Genomic DNA, 18,793 nt, shown 5'->3' on the forward strand with positions numbered 1-18,793 from the left:
TCAGGGAGGGGATGCGGGTGAGGACAGTTAGGGTGTAATGGGGAGGGAGATGAATGGGAGACCACATTGGCGAGTCATTGTTTTCCTAATAACTTTCTGATTACTAGTGAGGACACTGCACAGAGAGGCCTGGGGGAGCCCTCTGTGCTGATCTCGTGGGGCGTCTCGTCTGTGGAGGTTAGAAAAAGAATGGCTAGCTGAAAGGTGGCTCAAAGTGCGAATCAAGACCTCCCTGAGGACTTGCTGCCCCCCGCCCTGTCCCAGGGCCCTCACGCTCCTCAGTGCATCATAGGGCAGAGGATGGGGAGCTCTGGGGCTTGTGAAGCAAAGTCCCCAGCTTTATCATCTGATACTTGCTGGAAGGGGGAGGGGGGCTCTTACTCCCCAGGGGCTCAGAGTGTCTACAAATTTTAAAGGGATAAAGGCTCATGGACTGCCTTTGCCAGGCGTGGCCAGGATGCCCTGAGGCATCCCACTGAAGAAGCAGCCAGAGGCGTCGGCCTCTTTCTAAGCAGGGCTCCAGACATCCTCAGCGCCACCCCACCTGGGCCTGTGGCTTTGCCTTTGCCACCCCCTCCTTCCCCACTTTCAGCCCCAGTGCTCCCCCACTCACCACGTGTGTCCCTTGTCCCATAGTCTGCCCCGACAGAGTTTCTTCGAGCCCGGGGATGGCTAAGGTTCTAGGAGTGTTCTAACCGCGGTAGCCTGCCCGCACTCCGGGGACTATGTCTTTTGCCTTTTGTGTCTGGAGCTCTTACCTTAGTCCAGGTCACATTTGACTCTTCACGTCCTCTCTGAGGAAGGTGCAGTGACCGTTCCCTCCAGTGCGCACGAGGACCCCTGAAGAAGGCAGATTCATGTCAGGCTGCTGAACAAGATGTGGTCACCGCGAGCTCCTGAGTCACATCTACCCTCTAGCAGACAAGAACTGTCCCAAAGGGCTGTCTGCGCTGTCATCAGGGGCAGTTCTAAAAGTCCTTCCGTTCTCCAGAGTGGCTGGTGGGGTGGAGTCCCCACACACTTAGCCATTGTAATATTAGAGCTCCTGATCAACAAAATAGGGGCGCAGTTGAAGTTGGAAGTCACTGGCCTAGCGGCTCTTGGGGAGCAGGGGTTCTATCTGATCCCTCCTCTTCCTCGTGCTTAGCACAGTGTCTCCCACAGAAGGCAGATGGGGAAGAGAGCGGACTGAACAGCCTTGGACTTGCGGACTCGGTTCTGCGTGCTCAAAGGCTGCCCTCGCAGCTTTGTGGGTTGATAAGGGAATATACGGCAGGAACAGGCATGTGGTACTCTCATGCTTTTCCCAGAACATCTCCGTGAGCTCTCACCTCTGTATGCCCACTTTCTAGATGGGGAGGGGGTCGTTGAAGAAGTGAGGTGACTTCTCAAGGTCTTGATGCCTGGAGGCTGCCGATGAGGGGCTGCCTCTCCAGAGAACTATGGGTCTTTACAAGTCTCCGAGGGGGTCCTGTTGCCCAAAGAGCTGAGCTGCTCTGAAGCCTCCTTATAAATAGCAGCCCTCTTGGGGACTCCCCGCTCCTGGCTGTGGCTTCCAGCACCCCAGGAATCCACCTCAGGACCTGCTGATAGGATATTGGGGTGGACAGCTCCTTCTCAGAGCTCAAGTCTCCATCACGCTGGGCCTCCGGTGCCAGGCTGTCCTCCTGCCCGTCTCGCCAGCACACAGCCTGGGTGAGCCTCCTCTCCTCCCTGGTCCACGCCTGCTGCCTCCAGGTGTGTTTTGTTCTCTTGGGAAGCGGGTTGGGTGGGGATCAGAACATCGGAGTTCTAGCCCTAGCTGCGTCACTCTGTCCCGGTGTGGCCAGGCACGTCCTGAAGCCTCGCTGTAAAAGGAGGGAGTTGTTATTCAACACACTTGGCCACGGCTGACCTTTTGACGTTCTGCAGTCACCAGGGTAAAATAATCCTTGCAGGGAGGAGCCTTTGGGCTTGTATCCAGGGCTTCCCAAATGTGACGCCAGGCATCCCTGTAGCCAGTGTAGCAGCACAAGGACCTTTACCGGCTAGAAACCCCACCCTGCCCACAACCCTAAGTGTGTTGGCATGGGGGTCCGGGGGGCACTGGGTGTCCCTCGGCCTCGTGTGCCCACAGCCCTGTGGACTAGAATCCCTTATACATATACGGCTGTTCTCTCAAGAGTTAGGGGCTCGGAAACCCACGGGGCACTTCTACTCTGTCCCCTGGGGTCGCTGGGAGCAGCATCAACTCAACGCCTCGGAGCATTTGGTTTCTGTGACGTTTCAAAGAGGGAAACCAAGTCAGATGTTCCTCGTCTATTGCGTGGAGCACGGTCAGGGTTCAGTAGATGCTGCTCCTGGGGCTTTGGGCGACAGACAAAGACCTCCAGGTTTCCTTCTAGCAGAATAGAAACCACTGCCTTCCCGGGAAATCCCGTCCTCCAACACAGTGCGTACCCTTGCCCCTTGCAAACGTGTGTATGTGTGAGCACACACACACACACACACACACACACACACACACACACACCTCCTGTCCTGCTTGTTCACAAAGTGGAGCCCAGCCCCTCCTGTCTCAGGGCATCATTGCGGAGCCCTCCCTCCTGCCCTGGCCCCTGGGCAGCAGTTGGGGGGGGGGGGCGGGGAAGAGGCAGCGAGCCCTTAGCTCACAACCCCGATTTTCCATTTCCTCCTGGCCCTCAGATTGTTACCAGGTGGAGTGCAGTTCAAAGCCTTTTCTTTTGTAATCAGAATAATGCCTGCTCTTGGAGGAGTTCAAAGGGGTTTTGCTAGACCTGTGCTCTGAGGCGTGTGATCTTGGGGGAGCTGCCCTGTCCCCAGAATGGAGATGAAGGCTTTTAGGGAGCTTGCTGCCCCAGGGATGGGAGGTTTCCATGCGTTGAGAGATACAGGGTTAAGCGTGGGCGTGTTCCTGTTCAGTCTCATGGCCCATCTGTGGGGACAATTCTCTTTATGCAGGGCGAGAAACTGGGGCTGAGTCCAAGGGACATGGGGAATAAGTGGTCAAACTGGGGACAGAAATCCAAGTCTGGTGGTCTGAAAGCCCAGGTGTCCGCAGGGGTGAGGGGACAGGTCTCTCACACCGCCCAGAGCAGCTGCCTTCTTATTCCATGCAGCGGGACCCACCAATGGGCTCACAGGCCGCATGCGACTCCTGGTGCGTACATGTGTCTCTGAAGGAAAATGGGAAATGAGAATAAAATTATCATTCAGATAACGGTGATTTCTTTTGCCTGTGGAAATATATTTGTGGCTCTTCAATCATTGTTAAATGTTGTGAGGGACGGGATTGCCTGGAAGAGGCTCAAAAGTTTGCCAACCACTGCTGCAGAGAGCATTCCAGGCGCGAGTGGGGAGGCCGTGGGCCCTGCGGGGCATCCGTGTCACCTGGTGGGGTCCCAAAGCCCACATGAGCTGAGAGAGACTTGCGGTGCAGTAACCCAACAGCAGAAATGGAGCCAGACTCAGGGCTCCCTGCAGCCCCTGTGCTTCCTGGTTTTGCCCCCAGTGTCCCCTGAGGCAGCCCTGGGATCCTCAGGGCCCTCCCTCCTCTCTCCCCCTCCAGGCCTTTTAAACCTGGAGAAGCTGCTCCGGCAATTCCTTATCTCCAAGGACACCCTCTCAGTCCGGATGCTGGATGACACCCGGGACCCCACCCCACTCCTCAAGGAGATCCGGGACGACAAGACAGCCACCATCATCATCCACGCCAACGCCTCCATGTCCCACACCATCCTCCTCAAGGTGGGAGCCGGGCGGGGCGGGGCCGAGGGAACCCCGGAACACCCTTCCCTCCCTGCTGCCTCCCTCCATCCCTCCCTCCCTCTCCGGGCATCCCTCCAAGCCTGCGGGGTCCCCTGCTCATGGGCTCGGACAAACTTCTCCCTGTGCTTCAAGTTCAAGGTGCAGTCCCGAAAGCTGAAAGGAGTAAGCAGAATTGTGGGATGACCTTGAAAAGATTTGCCACTCCACGCCCTAGTGTGGACACTGGCCAAACCTTGACTTTGTGGAGAGGCCCGGTTCCCGGGAGGGTCTGGTGTAGTGAGGTGCTTGGGAACTGGTGGCAGAGGCTGTCGCCAAGTGGTACATGCTAGCCGGGACAATCCCACTGGTGTGCGCTGCTGACCACGTGCCCTGTGACGGCACACACGCGCTTCCGGGGCATTTTCCTATGCCCTCCCCTCAGTGACTTGGGAGCGGCTATCTGTCTTCACTTTATAGCTGAAGAAACAGAGATGCGAGATTACAAATGGATCCCAGGCCGCAGCCCTGGAAGTGGCAGACCTGAGGCTGAATCTGATCCCCACGGGTTGGCTTCTGGCCCCGAGTCAGAATACACACGAGGGGAAGCAAGGCAGAGTGAGAAAGAAAAGCAGGTCCTGAGGAGCCCTGGAGGTGCAGTGATTATGAGCTGGGCTGTTCACCACAAGGTCGGCAGTTTGAACCCGCCTGCTGCTCTGAGGGAGAAAGATGAGGCGTTGTACTCCCGGCAAGAGTGCCGTCTTGGAAACTCACAGGGGACGTTCTACCCTGCCCTATAGGGTCACTGAGTCGGGATCGACTCGATGGCAGTGAGTGTGGTTTTGTGTTCGGAGGAGCCTGGTGCACGGCAAACCCTGCAGCCCTGGAGTCACCTACAGGGGTCCCTGCTGATGGCAGGGCCAGGCATGCCTGGCAGTGAGGGCAGAGCCTGCATCCTGCCTCTCTGCTGCTTCCTCAGCCCCAGCCTCTCCGGGCACAAGGGCCTCCTCTCAGTCCATTTTAATTGCACATTCAGAGACAGCCTGCAGCCTTCCAGTGGGGGAGCCCGGCGCCTCCTTAACCTCTGCCAAGCTGTGAGGTGCCTGCAGACACTTGGGTGATTGTCTCCCCGCCTCCCTCCCAAGCCCCTCCCCAGCTATTTTTTTTGTCTCAGAGTTAATAAGAGATTTGAATGAGTTCTCTCAGGGCTGAAGACTGCCCCTTTAGCCCGTTGCTATAGTAATTTTCCACAGCTCCAAAGCCAGTCGATCTCTCTGTTTCTCGGTCTCTCTCTTCCCCCTTTTCTCTCTCTCACTAGTGCATACACACACACACACACACACACACACACATTTCACCTGGGTTTATGATCAATGAAGGATCAAAGCTGGAAAGCTCCCCTGCATTTCCGGGGAGCAGAGATTCAGGCTGAGCAGGCAGCCAGCACCTCCGCCTAGTTGCCAGACTTGCTCCCACCCCCCTGCTGGAGGACCGGTCAGGTTGCACAGTGCCTCCTGCAGGAGCTGGAGTGTAAAATGCACCCCCAAACCAAACCAAACACTGCCATGGAGTCCATTCGGACTCAGAGCGACCCCACGGGACAGGGTAGACTGTCCCTGTGAGTTTCCAGGGCTAATTCTTTACAGGAGTAGAAAGGCCTGTCTTTTCTCCTGCAGCTGGTGGTTTCAAACTGCTGACCACATGGTTACCAGCCCAGAGCATAACCATCACGCCACCGGGAACTGGGCTAGTGTACTGGTTAAGTGTCTGGCGGCTCACATCAGAGGTTGGTGGTTTGAATCTGCTAGCTGCTCTTGGGGAGGAAGATGAGGCAGTCTGCTTCCAGAATGACGGGCAGCATTGGAAGCCCCAGGGCAGCTCTACACTGTCCTCCAGGGCTGCCATGCGCTGAGATCGCCCCCTGCAGCGGGTGTCGGAAGACCCCCATGGCTCCCAGCATGAGGGGCTGGACTTTAATTCTTTTTATTATTTATCGGTATGGCTACGCGTTAATTGCTGATACTTAGGAAAAGACAGAAAAGCATGTGGAAGAAAATAAAAATCATCCATTTATCCATCACGTAGAGGTAACCCCTATTAAACTCTGGTGCCTGTCCTTTCTGTCTTAAAGATTTCATCTTTACTTCCTTCACCAAAATTATCCTCACACATTACATCTCCACTGTCACCTCCTTTCTTCACTTGATTATATTGGGGACAAAGTACGGGGGGAAATTTTATGTTTGCTTCATCTCATTTGTTTCCCATAACCTTCTGAAGTGCCCTGGACACTGTGCAGCTGTCACGGGTCCTTAAATCTCTGTCTAAGGCTGCCTTCTTCACGCTGCCCACTTCCTGTCACGTGGATGCTCCGGCATTCACTTAACCATCTCTTTATTGCTGCACCAACCGGCTGTGTCCAATCCTTCGCTCTAACAGATAAGGCTGCATTGCATGTCTTTGTATATATCAATCTTTATGCACAGGGCTGACTATTCTGATGCATTTCTAGAAGAAAGGACTGAGTTGAACGTGTGCCTGCCTTAAAGCATGTTGACAATTTGGCCAGTGGCTCTCTAGGAAGGCTGGAATGGTGACTGTGCTTTGAAGGAAACGCAGTCTCTCGTGATCGCTATTCACAAATAGTTCTGCCAAGGGACCAGTGGTCCGCTTCCCTGAGACCACCCATAGGTGTCGGGCCCTGAAACCTTAGAGCTAAGTTGACCAGTGACTGGTGACCGAGGCTCAGGGAGACTCAGTTTATCTTTTCTTCCGCTTTGATTTCCTAGCTGCCCCAGGCGAGAAAGAGGAGGCTTTCTACTCCCATAAAGAGTTACAATCGGGAAGGCCCACAGAACATTTCCGCCCTGCCCTAGCGGGTCGCTCTGAGTCCGAATCCACTTGCCGGCAGTGAGTTTGGAGTTTGGACTTCTGGTGAGCTGCCCCAGACTTGCAGGCGCCCGTCAGGCCCGGACTCAATCTCATGCTTCCCTGGAACCATGGACTCCTCCTGGCATGGGGGTTGCTTCCAGCAGAGCCTTTCAGGGGCCTGGGGAGGATGGACTTAGTGTGGGAAGTCAGTGTGAGCAGACAGCACACGGAGCTTCTGGGAGACTCGGGTTATGCACGTGTGAGCCTGGCCCGCGGAGCTTGGCAGCTCTCTGCTCTCTCTTGATTTCGGGAGGATTTGCAGAGTAATCCCCTACTTTATTGAACGGCTGTTCCAGGAACGAACTCCATGTTTACCCAGAATTCAGGTCTTAAAATCCAAGGCTCTCTTGTCTTTTATCTTTAGGACAGCAGATCTCACAAAATGGGCTTTAGCCATCTGACTGTGCCTTCCTTGCCCAGCTCCAGGCCTCAGCCTAGCCCTCTCCTGTAACCAGTGGGCTCACTGGCCAGAATGGGCGGCAAGAGTGCTATCATGTGTACAGCGTGGGTGTCTACATGCGGGAGGGAAGGGCTCATCAAGCCACACTGTCCTCTTGGAAGGGCAGAGAAATGTCGCTTTCCTGGGAGGAAGAGGCCTGAGAAAGGAGGGCGGCTGAGCCCCACTGTGGACCCCAGTGCGGCCTTGCCCGTGCACACAGCCCTTCTGTACTTCTGTTTCCTGTTCAAATCATGGCAGTGTCTCTGCCCCCAGCATGTCCTGCTAGGAAAGTGTGTGGATTCCTGTGAGAACACTCAAATGCGATTTGAGTTAAAGATAAAGATGATGTAACGCAAATGTAATCATCTCTGGACTTGTTTCTGTCCCGTGTACCTCAGTAGTCTTGACAAAAATGGTTTCCCAGTGGCCTGGGGCTACAGCGGGCAGTATGAAAATCTAACAGATTGTCAGAAGGGATGAGGGTTCTGGGCGAGCCGGCCTCATGATTCACCTGATCTTCTGTCCGTTTCTCCAGCACTGTCACACTCAAAGTCGGGCCCACTGACAGAGAAGGTTGCTTAGGGGTGTTGACGATGGGAATAAAGATCAGACAAACAGGAGATGGCTCTGAAGTAGCAATTCTGAACTGAGGGACAATGACACATTGGTGTGCTCTGGTCAAATGTGAGGTCTGTCACAAGCAACTTGCTGCTTCCTACTAATAAAGGGCCCACGCTTGCAAATGAGCCACTTCCCTCCCCCATTGCCACAGACCCAAGCACACTCTCGGGCGTCTCCAGCACCCAACAGCTTCCTTGAATGATCAAGAAAGGGGTGGAGTTCATTTGGGAATTGCCTCCCACCTGCAGACTCTCTGAGCTGTGTCACAGGCCGGAGGAGAATGGTGTTGGTTAGTTTCATCGATGTCCTGGGCCTCAAGGGGCAGTATGGCTGGGTTAAAAGTACCATAATTCCCTGGCCTGATTTCATCTTGACCATTCACAAGACATGATCCTCAAAAAAAAAAAAAAGCAAAACAAAAGACATGATCCTTCCCAAGTTAGTTTGCTGTTTTGCATGTTGGTTTTCTCAGCTCTATACTAGGAAAAAAATAACTGACCCAGAGAAAATGCTTTAGTTGTGCACATTACTAACAAGCAGGCAAGTGTTAGTCATTTTTACTAGTGGTTGTGGAGTTTTCTGTTTTTGTTTTAATTTTGTTAATATGTATACACAGCAAAACACACAAATCCTATAGTTTCCACATGTGCCATTTAATGACACTGATTACATTCTTCAAGTTCTGAAACCATTCCATCCTCCTCTCATGAGTCCTCACTGCCCCTGCCCACACCAGGAACATAAATCCATTGCCCTCCTCCCCCCCAAAAAAAGTTTCTCTATGCTATTTCCAGTTGCTGTCAATTTCATCACATAGAAATGCTGCTTAAAAGAGCTGGATGTTTAAGGCAGGTATTTTTCACCAGTAAGCTAGACTCATATTTGATTTTAAGAAGACTTCAGAGGATATTACTTACTGGTTTAAAGTTTCAAGCTGATCTCAAGGCAATGGTTTAAGGGTTCATCCAACCTTCATGGTTCCAGGAACTCTGAAGTCATGAAAATGTGGAATTCTGTTCTGTATGGTCCCCCTTTTGATCATAATTCTTCTATAGACATTGGATGAAAACATTCAGCAGTGTTAGCCGGGCACCATCCAGGTTTTCTGGTCTCGTAGTGAAGGAGGCAGTTGTTCATGGAGGCAATTAGCCACGCATTTCAAGTCCTCCTTCTCTCGGACTGCTCCTTCTTCCTCTATGACTTCAAGCCAACAGAGACCGACCGATTGCTGTGCCTTGGATGGCCGCTTGCAAACTCTTAAGACACCAAGCAATCGCTGTGAAGGTGTTTAAGATTATGTCGCCAGTTTTACTATTGAATTCCCTTCCCTTCAAGTGGTTTTGGCTCCCTCTCCAAAATCTAGAGCTGTCCATGAGAGTGTGCTGTGCACGTGTGAGACGATCAGCTCTCAGGAGGGTTACCGCAGAAGTGGGGGTGGGTGGAGGTAGAGGCCCTGCTCTTGAGGCCAGTGTTTCTGTTCCTCATCCTCCAAGATCAAGGGCAGCATGAGGCTCCTTCAAGACATGCTACTCTGCATGATGCGCAGCAGTAGACCCAACATGTTGCAGACACTTAGACTCCTCGTTGCTCATTAACTTCAAGTGGGTTTTTGATTTCTTCTCTAATATCCTTCTCTTTCCTCTGCAGGCAGCTGAACTAGGGATGGTGTCGGCCTATTACACATACATCTTCACTAACCTGGTAAGACCTATTCACAGCTCACCTCCTTGGCATGGAGGGTGTCCGTCATTAGAGTCGGTGGCTTGTGACGGAAGGAAACCCAGGAGATGGGGAGGTGGGGAGATAGAAGCAGAAGGGCAGAAGTGAGTGATGGCGGTGGCCGGCATGGAGATCCAGGAGGCTTCTGCAACTCGCCCCCAACAGTTCTTAGTCTTGGGGAATGGAGCTGTTGGAAGGGAACCCCCATTCCACATCCCCAGCTTCATGGCCCTCAGTTTTCTTGGCTGTGGCGCCCGAGCAAGGTGAGCCACCTCTGGAGGTCCGTGACCTAACTGCAGTTTAGTTTCCAAATTCTGTCACCGTATCCTGATAGTAATGCAGGCGCAAGAAAGGCACGCCTGCAAAAGCACAAAAAATCCATCTGTAGATGAATTTGGCCATCTTAGCGAAATTCTTGATTTTTCTGATGAGAAAGCTAAAGTCTGTAGACATTATTGCGAAGCCAGATTGAGCCCTAAGCTTTGCCAGATGCAGATGTGTGACCTATGAGAAAGCCCTGAGCCTTGGTTTCTTTACCTCTGAAATGGGCATAAGATCAGCTACTTTATGAGATTCTTGTGAAATTGAAATGACATGGTTTGATCAGCCTGGGAGCATTTTGTAAACTATAAATCATTAAGAAATGAAAAGGTTTCTTCAGAATCATATACACCCATTTGTAGAGTAGGAAGGAGCTCAGAGATTTTTTTATTTGACTTTGAAATAAATATAGGTTCATAGGAAGTCACAGAGATAGCATAGAGAGATCTCATGTGCCTGACCCGTAGCTTTCCCCAGCATCTTCTACAGTGATAAACCCAAAACAGACTCACGGCCATCCAATAGGTACGGACTCACTTCCTCCCCATAGGATGGAGTGGAACTGCCCCTGCAGGTTTCTGAGACTCCAACTCTTTATAGAAGTGGAAATCCTGTCTTTCTGTCAAGGAGCGGCGGGTGCTTTTGAACTGCCAACCTTGAGGGTAGCAGCCCTATGCATAACCACCACACCACCAGGGCTCCTTCCTATTGTGATAGCACACTGCTAAACCAGGACTGCAAGTCTGTCCTCTCTAGCTACTCTGCAGTCTAGATATGGAACCAGCCCACCACCGTAAAGGTCTTCCTCGGGCCATGTATACTGACATGTCCCCCCAATTCCTGGAAACCACGATTTTGTTTCTATAACTTTGTCATTTCGAGAATGCTGTATAAATGGACGTACACAGTATGTGACCTTTTGAGATTTGCTTTCTATAACAGCCTCATACCCCTGAGATTGGCCCAAGTTCTTTGTTTCAGCAGGTTCTTTTTTTTTCCCCCGGTAGCTACATAGCATTCCATCGCACGGATGTACCATAGTTTGCTAACCATCGACGTATGGAGCAACATTGTGCATGCTTCCAGCTTTGGCCTAGTACATGGAGTGCTGTTTGGAAGAATTGCTCAGAGTCATTTTTGTTTTATAAATGCAGGAGGTACCAAGTTCATTATATCATGTCAGCAGGATGCCCATTGATCCAAACCTGCTTTCCAGCACCACCTGTTAACAGGCACCAGGCCAGGCATCAAGGATTACACTGTGGAGGGAAAACAACCACCCAGCCCCGCCTGCCTTGGGAAACATAAAGCACTTCTCATAGTGCAAAGTGGCAAATTCTCTGTGAGCCGAGTCTCCAATGTGCTCGAGATGCTAGAGCGTGGAGGAGAAGCTCACTGCTCAGCCTGGAGCAGGAAACAAGTCAACAGATGTTACCGAGCAGGGGACTTTTCAGCTATGTCCCCAAAGGATTTTGTCTCTTTTTACTTTCAAACACAAGGAAGGGAAGGGCATTCTAGCAAAGAGAACAACAGTTCCTCAGGCTTGCTGTGACAGGTCCAGAAGACAGTGAGAGGCTGGAACTGTATAGACTGCTTCAAGAATGTGTGCAGCTCCGTCATTTATCTATTTTCCTCTTGCTTCGAGGAGAGCCTAATTAGAGGGAGTCGGAGCTTTGTTGAATTCAGAGCAGGCTTGAGCAGAAGTTAAGGCTTCTTGGTGGGGCCACTTAGGAGATTCTGTGGTCTCCCTCTCTGGATTGGGAGCCCTGGTGGTGCTGTGGTTTGCTAGCTGCAAGGCCAGAGGTTCAAACCCTTCAGCCGCTCTGAGGGACAAAGATGAGGCTGCTTGATCTTGTAAAGATTTGTGGTCTCAACGATAGGGTTGCTACGAGTTGAAATGGACTACAGCATTGGGTTGGGTTGGGTTTTTTATATGTGTGGATTTAGGGACTTAGGGACCAGGTCTCCAGAAATGTCCTGTAAGCACATCACACTAGGGGCGAATTAAGGACATGTTTGACCAGTGTGACCCGTGATGAATGTTATAAATATCCATATGGCCTCGGCGTGAGAAGGTTCCCCACTCCGATTTAGATACTGAGAGTCTATTTCTGGAGACCTGGTCCCCGAGTCCCTAATGTGCTAACGTAAACTGCTTCCCTTTAGTGCAGCGGTTCTCAACCTGTGGGTCGCCACCCCTTTGGGAGTCAAACGACCCTTTCCCAGGGTTGCCCAATTCATAACAGTTGCAAAATGACAGTGATGAAGTAGCAACGAAAATAATTTTATGGTTGGGGTCACCACAACACGTGGAAGTGTATTAGAGGGTGGCGGCAGTAGGAAGTTTATTCAAGGGTCTCTGGACTGGGAAGGTTGAGAACAGCTGCTTTAGTGAGATGTGAGATGTTAGCTGGTACTGATGGGCTGTGGGCCTTATAAGGTCCATGGGGCTGGCGTCCCACACCCCTGCTTTAGGGAGACTGCCAAAGAGTCGGGTTGGATTGGAGCCTGTTCCTTTTCAACCCTAGCTTCCCTTGGGCTGCTGGAGGGTTGTTCACCTGGAAGTTGCCTACAGCCCTTTGCTCGGTATTGGAAGAGACCTTAGAGCAGTGTTTGCCAAAGTGGGTGATACTGGTCCCTAGGGGGCACTAGAATGACCCAGGGGGGCTGCAAATGCAGACGCCTACACTTTCTCCTAGAGTGTGGGCTATGTATAGTACATATGTTTCTACTCAGGGCGGGAGCTAGTGGATGCTGACCGTTTTTTGGTTTCTTTTTTCTGACAAGGGGCAGTAGGCCAAATAAGTTTGGGGCTCTCTGCCTTAGAGCAGCGGTGCTCCACCTTCCTCAGGCTGCGACCCTTTCACACAGTTCCTCATGTTGTGGTGACCCCCCCAACCCTAACATTATTTTTGTTGCTACTTCATCACTGTCATTTTGCTGTTATCAATCGGGCGACCCCTGTGAAAAGGTCCTTCAACCCCCAACGAGGTCGAGACCCCCAGGTTGAGTACTGCTGCCTTAGAGTAAGCCAGTGTCTCCAGCCTCTCCAACACAGGGGAGCAAGAAAGCTGCCATCTCGCCGCAGCAGCTGTCACTGAACTTGTATGCAGATGGCTAGTTTGCCACTGCTGCGGAACTGCCAGTCCACTGTTGGCTTCGTATGGCAATCTGACATGCGTACAGAAGAGCACACAGCCTATCTGTGCACAGCCCAATGCGCGTTTGCCAAGCACCAAGCCCGAGTGAGCAGCATGCGGATCCAGAACTCGAACATTGCCAGCACCCAGAAGCCCCCTTGTACCTCCTATGGGTCACTCCCCCTCACAGCGTAAAACTGAAGGAACACCTTCATTGGCTTACTTCTTTTTCATACCTAACACTGCCACTGTCCATCAGAGCACCGACTTGCAAACAAGGAGAAAAGGTACTGGGTGACCCCCAGAGCTACACCAATGTATTTGCTTCAAGTGAGGAGCCATCTGGGGGAGCCTCGGTGAATTGGCAGAATAAAAAGAGATTCAACTGCAGTGGTGTTCCATCTGGGGAGCCTGGGATGCCACGCGGGAAGGGGAGAGGCAGGCCTGAGGCTGCCTGCATTGTTCCAGCCTGCCAGGGGCTCTCCTGGTTAGTAGGGATATCTTGAGAGGAGGCAGGTGGGGGCGGGGGGCATCCAGTTGGGGACCTTACAAGGAGCCACAGGGGTGCCTTCACAGATGAAAGGAAGCAAGTTGTTTGGAATAGGAAGCCCCAGAGCAGATGCCAGAATAAGGTAGAGGTGCTGGGTTTGGAATACGTTGAAGAAGGCAGCAGCAACCAAATGCCCCCATCCCAGAAATAATAGCCAGGCTCCCATGTTACCTGGTGAGAAAAGCACTGACCAGCAAAGTCGGGAGCCCAGGGTTCGCGTCTCCACTTGGCTTTCTTCTCACCACGCTGGATGGATCTGACTTAATCTCTGAGCCCCCCATTTTTCTCCCTTTTAAAACGAGAGCTCTTAGAGGTTGTCGGAAGGACTAACCAAATCCCAGAAGTGAACATGCTTTCTAGAAAGGACGATCTGTTCCTAAGGCATTGTATGTGTTATGTGTCATATTAGGTAAATGGTACGTATTATATTCTATAAAGGGGCCATTTGTGTTTCTGTGTGACAATGGCCCTTGCAATTTTCGAACAGCTTTCCCTGCTGCTCAGCAGACACGGAAGGAGATGAGCTCTGAGAGTGCCCCTTAGTTGGAGAGTTCTTTGAACTTGGAATGAACAGGGCTCACAGAGTGTGTAAGTTCGCAAGGAGAAATCAGAAACGTAACCCTATCAATGATGCAGGTTGAATAATAGTCGAGGAAGAAGACACGCTGCCATTGTGAAAATTAGTGAGATAATGTTCTGGAAGCTTCTCATTAATGCTTAGGCTATTCTAGAAGGTCTAGACCTAGGCTAAGAATGGAGAAACTGTTATCAGACCCATTCCTCCTGCTGCTCCAGTTGCAGGTAGAGACTCACTCCGGCCAGAGTGAGAGGATCGAAAGTTACCTGTCTTTCCCCAGCCCCTTCCCAGCTCCACCCAGACTATAGTTTTTATTTTTCTGAGTTCCGCAATGAACCTCATCATGTCTCATCTCCTGGAAGGCTGCCCCGTGGATGTAGCAGGAGCTCACAGCAGCCGTCTGAGAGCCAGCACAGTGGGCTGGGAAGACACGGGCCCTGGCATGCGGGAAACCTGACTTGAAGTTCTCATTTGACTGACTGCCAGCTGTGTGCCCCTGTGCAAGTTGCTTGCTCTTTCTGAGTCCCAGTGAGCTCACCCACAAGTGGACACGAATAACGCATGCTTCCTGAGGTAGTGCATGTGACGCTCACAGTAACAGTGGAGGAAAGGAAGGTACTGTTTTAAGAAGTCCTATTTATGCATCCTTATGCATCAGAAAGAATGGGAGGTGCTTATTTTGTGACACAGGCTCTAGTGGGCTGTAAAGGCGACTCCAAAGTTGCCTTTTTATTTATTCCCAGGGAAGGAATGGAAGGCGGCAGCTCCGTAATTGTACGTGACTAAGCTGACCATCGTAGGGTCAATTTATATCAGTAATTACTGAGCAATTGATCAGGTCCCCATACTGCGAGTCTCATCCAAGCATTAAGAAAAGCAATTGACTTAGAGCATCTATAATAAATGAATTAGATTGACTGCTCTGGATTTGATCAGTTGATTACATGTCACCAGAATTGGGACAAGAATATTCATCGTGCATCACACTCCTAAGCCACCAAATCACTTGACTTGAGAGCTACCCACTTGCTTTCTAGGTCAGAGTCTGGCCAGCAGGGAGAGTGTGCCTGCCACTTGGGACATGGGTGATCGAGGTGGCTGACCCAAAGAGAGGTCATAGGCCACAAACCACTGGGACCAGGTTAGGAGGGCCATGCTGTTTTTAAAGGGCAGAGCCAACGCCTGTGGGTCCAGCGGCCAGAATAGATATGCAGGCAGTGAGGTATCAGGCACTGGAGAGAAACCGGTGAACAGGAACAGGGCCTGTGTAGAACAGAGGAAGAGGCCAGGGATACGTTTATGGATGTTGAAGGCACACGGTCTTAGCAAATTATGAATTGATATCCATGCCTTTTATTTATATATCTGCTTCCAAAAGGGACGTGAGGTCAGAGTTTAGACTCATGTCTGAGATGCGATCAGTGAAATAGCTGTTTCTGCTTCGTTATGGGTCAGGGATCACTCCCAGCAGAGGAAATCTCCCATCGACTGGTGGGAACGGGCCTCTGGAGGCACCTGATTTTGGTGGGGGCTCAGGGAAAGAGGATCAGCTCCTCAGATCCAAACCACAAGAACTTGCCATGTCAATGAAGAACCAGGACGTATGTTTGGTTGGAGGTCAGGTACATAGACAGGAGCCAGTAAGAAACAATACTTGAGGGCTAACCAAAGTTGGAGTCAGAAGTCTAGGTCAAAGTGTATTATGCCCCCGACAATGAACAAATGGGAGCAAAAAAAGAAAATTAATGTACAAAGTCCCAAAAGATCTAGATGCATAAGAAACCTGGAGGCTGACTATTTTTACCCAGGTGTTTCTTCTTATCTATTGTGGTTGTTCTTGCAATTGCTGTCCGGTCCATTCTGACTCAGGACAGCCCTAGGTGCAGCAGAACAATGAGGCTTTTATCTGTCTTACTTTGTTATTGCTGCTAGTCTCATTTTTTATTGTTTTCCTGCATACGAAATCCAAGATAGGTAAACCAATAGGGGCATGGCAGGAGATGTTGGGGACAAGAATGAAGAAAATGTTCTAAAACTGCTGGTGGTGATGATTGTGTAACTCTCTTGATGTGACTGAACTGTTGAATTGTATGATACATGAATTATGTGCCAACAAAACTGGTAAAAAATAAACAAAACAGAACACAACCGTGCCCAGTCCTGCACCATCCTCACCATTGTTACATTTGAGTGCATTGTGGCAGCCACTGTGTCTGTCCATCTCAAGACACTTCTTGAATTACCTACCCAGCATGCACATTAAGTATTGTGAAAGAATACAATCCACCCCTTTCCTGATTGTAAAGCACTCAGTGTCCCCTTGCTCCGTTCCGACATGTGCCTTTTGTTCCAGGTGCAGGTTCTGCATGAGCACAGTACAGAAGTCTGGGATTTCCATTCTTCGCAGTGCTATCCATAATTTGTTGTGCTCCACACAGTCCAATGCCCTTACACAGTCGATGGAACACAAGTAAAGATCGTTCTGGTACTTTCAGCCCCAATCCATCTGACATCAGCAATGGTATCCCTCGTGCCACAACCTCTGCTCAATCCGGCTTGAATTTCTGGCATCGCCCTGTCACTGTACTGCTGCAGACATTTGTTGGATGATCTTCAGCAACATTTTACTTGCACGTGCTATTAATTATGTTGTTGGATAATTTTTGCATTTCTTTGGAGTGGGTATCAATATTAATCTCTTCCAGTTGGTTGGCCAAATTTCGTTCAGCTTTCTTGGCATACACCACTGAGTGCTTCCAGTGCTGCTTCAGCTTGTTGAAATCTTCCCATTGACTTTCATTTTTCCCGGAGCCGTCGTTTGGGCTCATGCCTTCAGTGCAAGTTGGACTTCTTTCAGTACCATCAGTTCTTGACCAGATGCTACCTCATGAAATGGTTGAATGTTGACCAGTTCTTTTTGGTGTAGTGACTCTGTGTATTCCTTCCATCTTTTTGTTGATGCCTCCTACATCATTCTTTTTTTTTTGTCCATAGAATCTTCCAATATTGCAACTCAAGGCTTGAATTTTTCTTCAGTTCTTTCAGCTTGAGATACACTGAGCACATTCTTCCTTTTTATTTTCGAACTCCCAAGTCTTTGCACGTTTTACTCTGATACTTTGTCTTTTGGAGCTACTTTTTCTACTCAGTTCTTTCACTTTACCATTGCGACAACTACTCCATGGTGAAGAGCAAATTTTAGAGTCTCATCTGACATCTACTTTTTTGTCTTTTAATTGACCTTTTGCTTTCTTCATGTATGATTTTTTTTCATGTCGTCACACACCTTATCTGGTCACCTGTCATGCGTGTTCTGTGAGTTCACTCTCTTCAATCTGTTCTCAGAATTCAGGTGGGAGAGACTCAAGGTTAGATTCTGACTCTCACAGTCTTCTTTTAATTTTCTTTTCCCATATCCTGAACTTACTTATGAGCAGTTGCGATGACCGTATTTTGGCTTCTGATATTAAGCTCCTCCATCTTCTCTTTCCATAGTTGTCATCAATTTGTCCTGTGTATTCTGTCTGGTGAGATCCATTGGCACAGTCACCATGTGTCTTGTTGGGGAAAAGGGCATTTTCAATGAAGAAGTGATCGGTCTTGCAAAAGTCCCTGATGCAATCTCCAGCCTCATGTCTCTCAACAAGGCCATATTCCCAGACGGTTCCTTCCTCGTTGTTTACAGCTTTTGCATTTCCTTTTCCAATAATCATCGATGCATCATGATTTCATGTTTGATTATTTTAACACTAAAGAAGTTGTTCGAATTTTTCAATTTCTTCATCCCTAGCTTTAGTGGTTAGTGTGAAAATTTGGAACATTGTTACATTAACTGGACTTCCTTGTATGCATATTGATATTATTAATTATAAGCAGCCTTTTTGATGATAAATAGGATGCAATTCCTCTTTCATTTGCCTTTCACGGCATAGTGAACCATATTATTATCGGATTCAAAATAGCAGTTCATTTCAGTTCACCCTGGTGGTGCAGTGGTTACGAATTGGGCTGCTAACTGCAAGGTCGGCAGTTCAGAACCACTAAACACTCTGTGGAAGAAGGATGAGGCTTTCTGCTCCTGTAAAGAGTCATCGTCTGAGAAACCCACAGGGGCAGTTCGACTCTGATAGTGCTCTATGCATCAGAATCGCTTTGATGACAGGGAATTGAGACTGCTTATTTATTTAGACTTTCAGGCATTCCGTTTCATTTAGGAGGACTTCTAATTTTCTAGATTCATACTTCACACATTTCCACATTCCCATTATTACTAGGTGGCTGCAGCTGGTTAGTCTCACGTTAAGTTTTGCCAAGTCAGCAAATGCAGGTCCTGAAGGCTTTCCTCCCTCCATGTCATGATTGTCAACTGTACTTTGAGACGACAGCTCTTCTCCTTCGGAACCATGGCAGACAAGTGGTAGGCCTTTCCCCGCAGACCCCTTTGATTTGCAACCTGAGGCTTCAGGGACTTCTGCGTGTTCAGCTTGGGAAATGCCAAGCATGTTTCCCTTCTCGTTTCCCAACTCCAGGTCTTTGGATATTTCCTCATACGGCTTGCCTGTGTCTTCCGGAGCTGCCCTTTGAAATGTTGGCCTTGGCTTTTATACTTCATTTCTTCCACTCACTTTAGCAACTCGATGTTCAAGAGCGCGTTTCAGGGTCTCTTCGGACATCCACCTTGCTCTTTTCTTCCTGATTTATTTGTGTTTTTTTTTAACTTTGACTACAAAATAATTTATCACAACCCATCT

At 49.9% G+C, this 18,793-nt stretch overlaps 1 protein-coding gene across 4 annotated transcripts in view; it reads left to right on the plus strand.

The window, feature by feature from the left end:
• GRIK4 (glutamate ionotropic receptor kainate type subunit 4) overlaps positions 1-18,793 on the plus strand; it is a 435,808-nt gene that overhangs the window by 231,816 nt on the left and 185,199 nt on the right. For all 4 annotated transcript variants that reach the window (XM_075548795.1, XM_075548797.1, XM_075548798.1 and 1 more), the window contains exons 5-6: positions 3,569-3,747; positions 9,383-9,436. In XM_075548795.1, coding sequence (XP_075404910.1) covers positions 3,569-3,747; positions 9,383-9,436 — 233 coding nt within the window. The remainder of the gene's footprint in view (positions 1-3,568; positions 3,748-9,382; positions 9,437-18,793) is intronic.

The sequence above is a fragment of the Tenrec ecaudatus genome, chromosome 4 (genome assembly GCF_050624435.1).
Source record: "Tenrec ecaudatus isolate mTenEca1 chromosome 4, mTenEca1.hap1, whole genome shotgun sequence".
Lineage (NCBI taxonomy): Eukaryota > Metazoa > Chordata > Mammalia > Afrosoricida > Tenrecidae > Tenrec > Tenrec ecaudatus.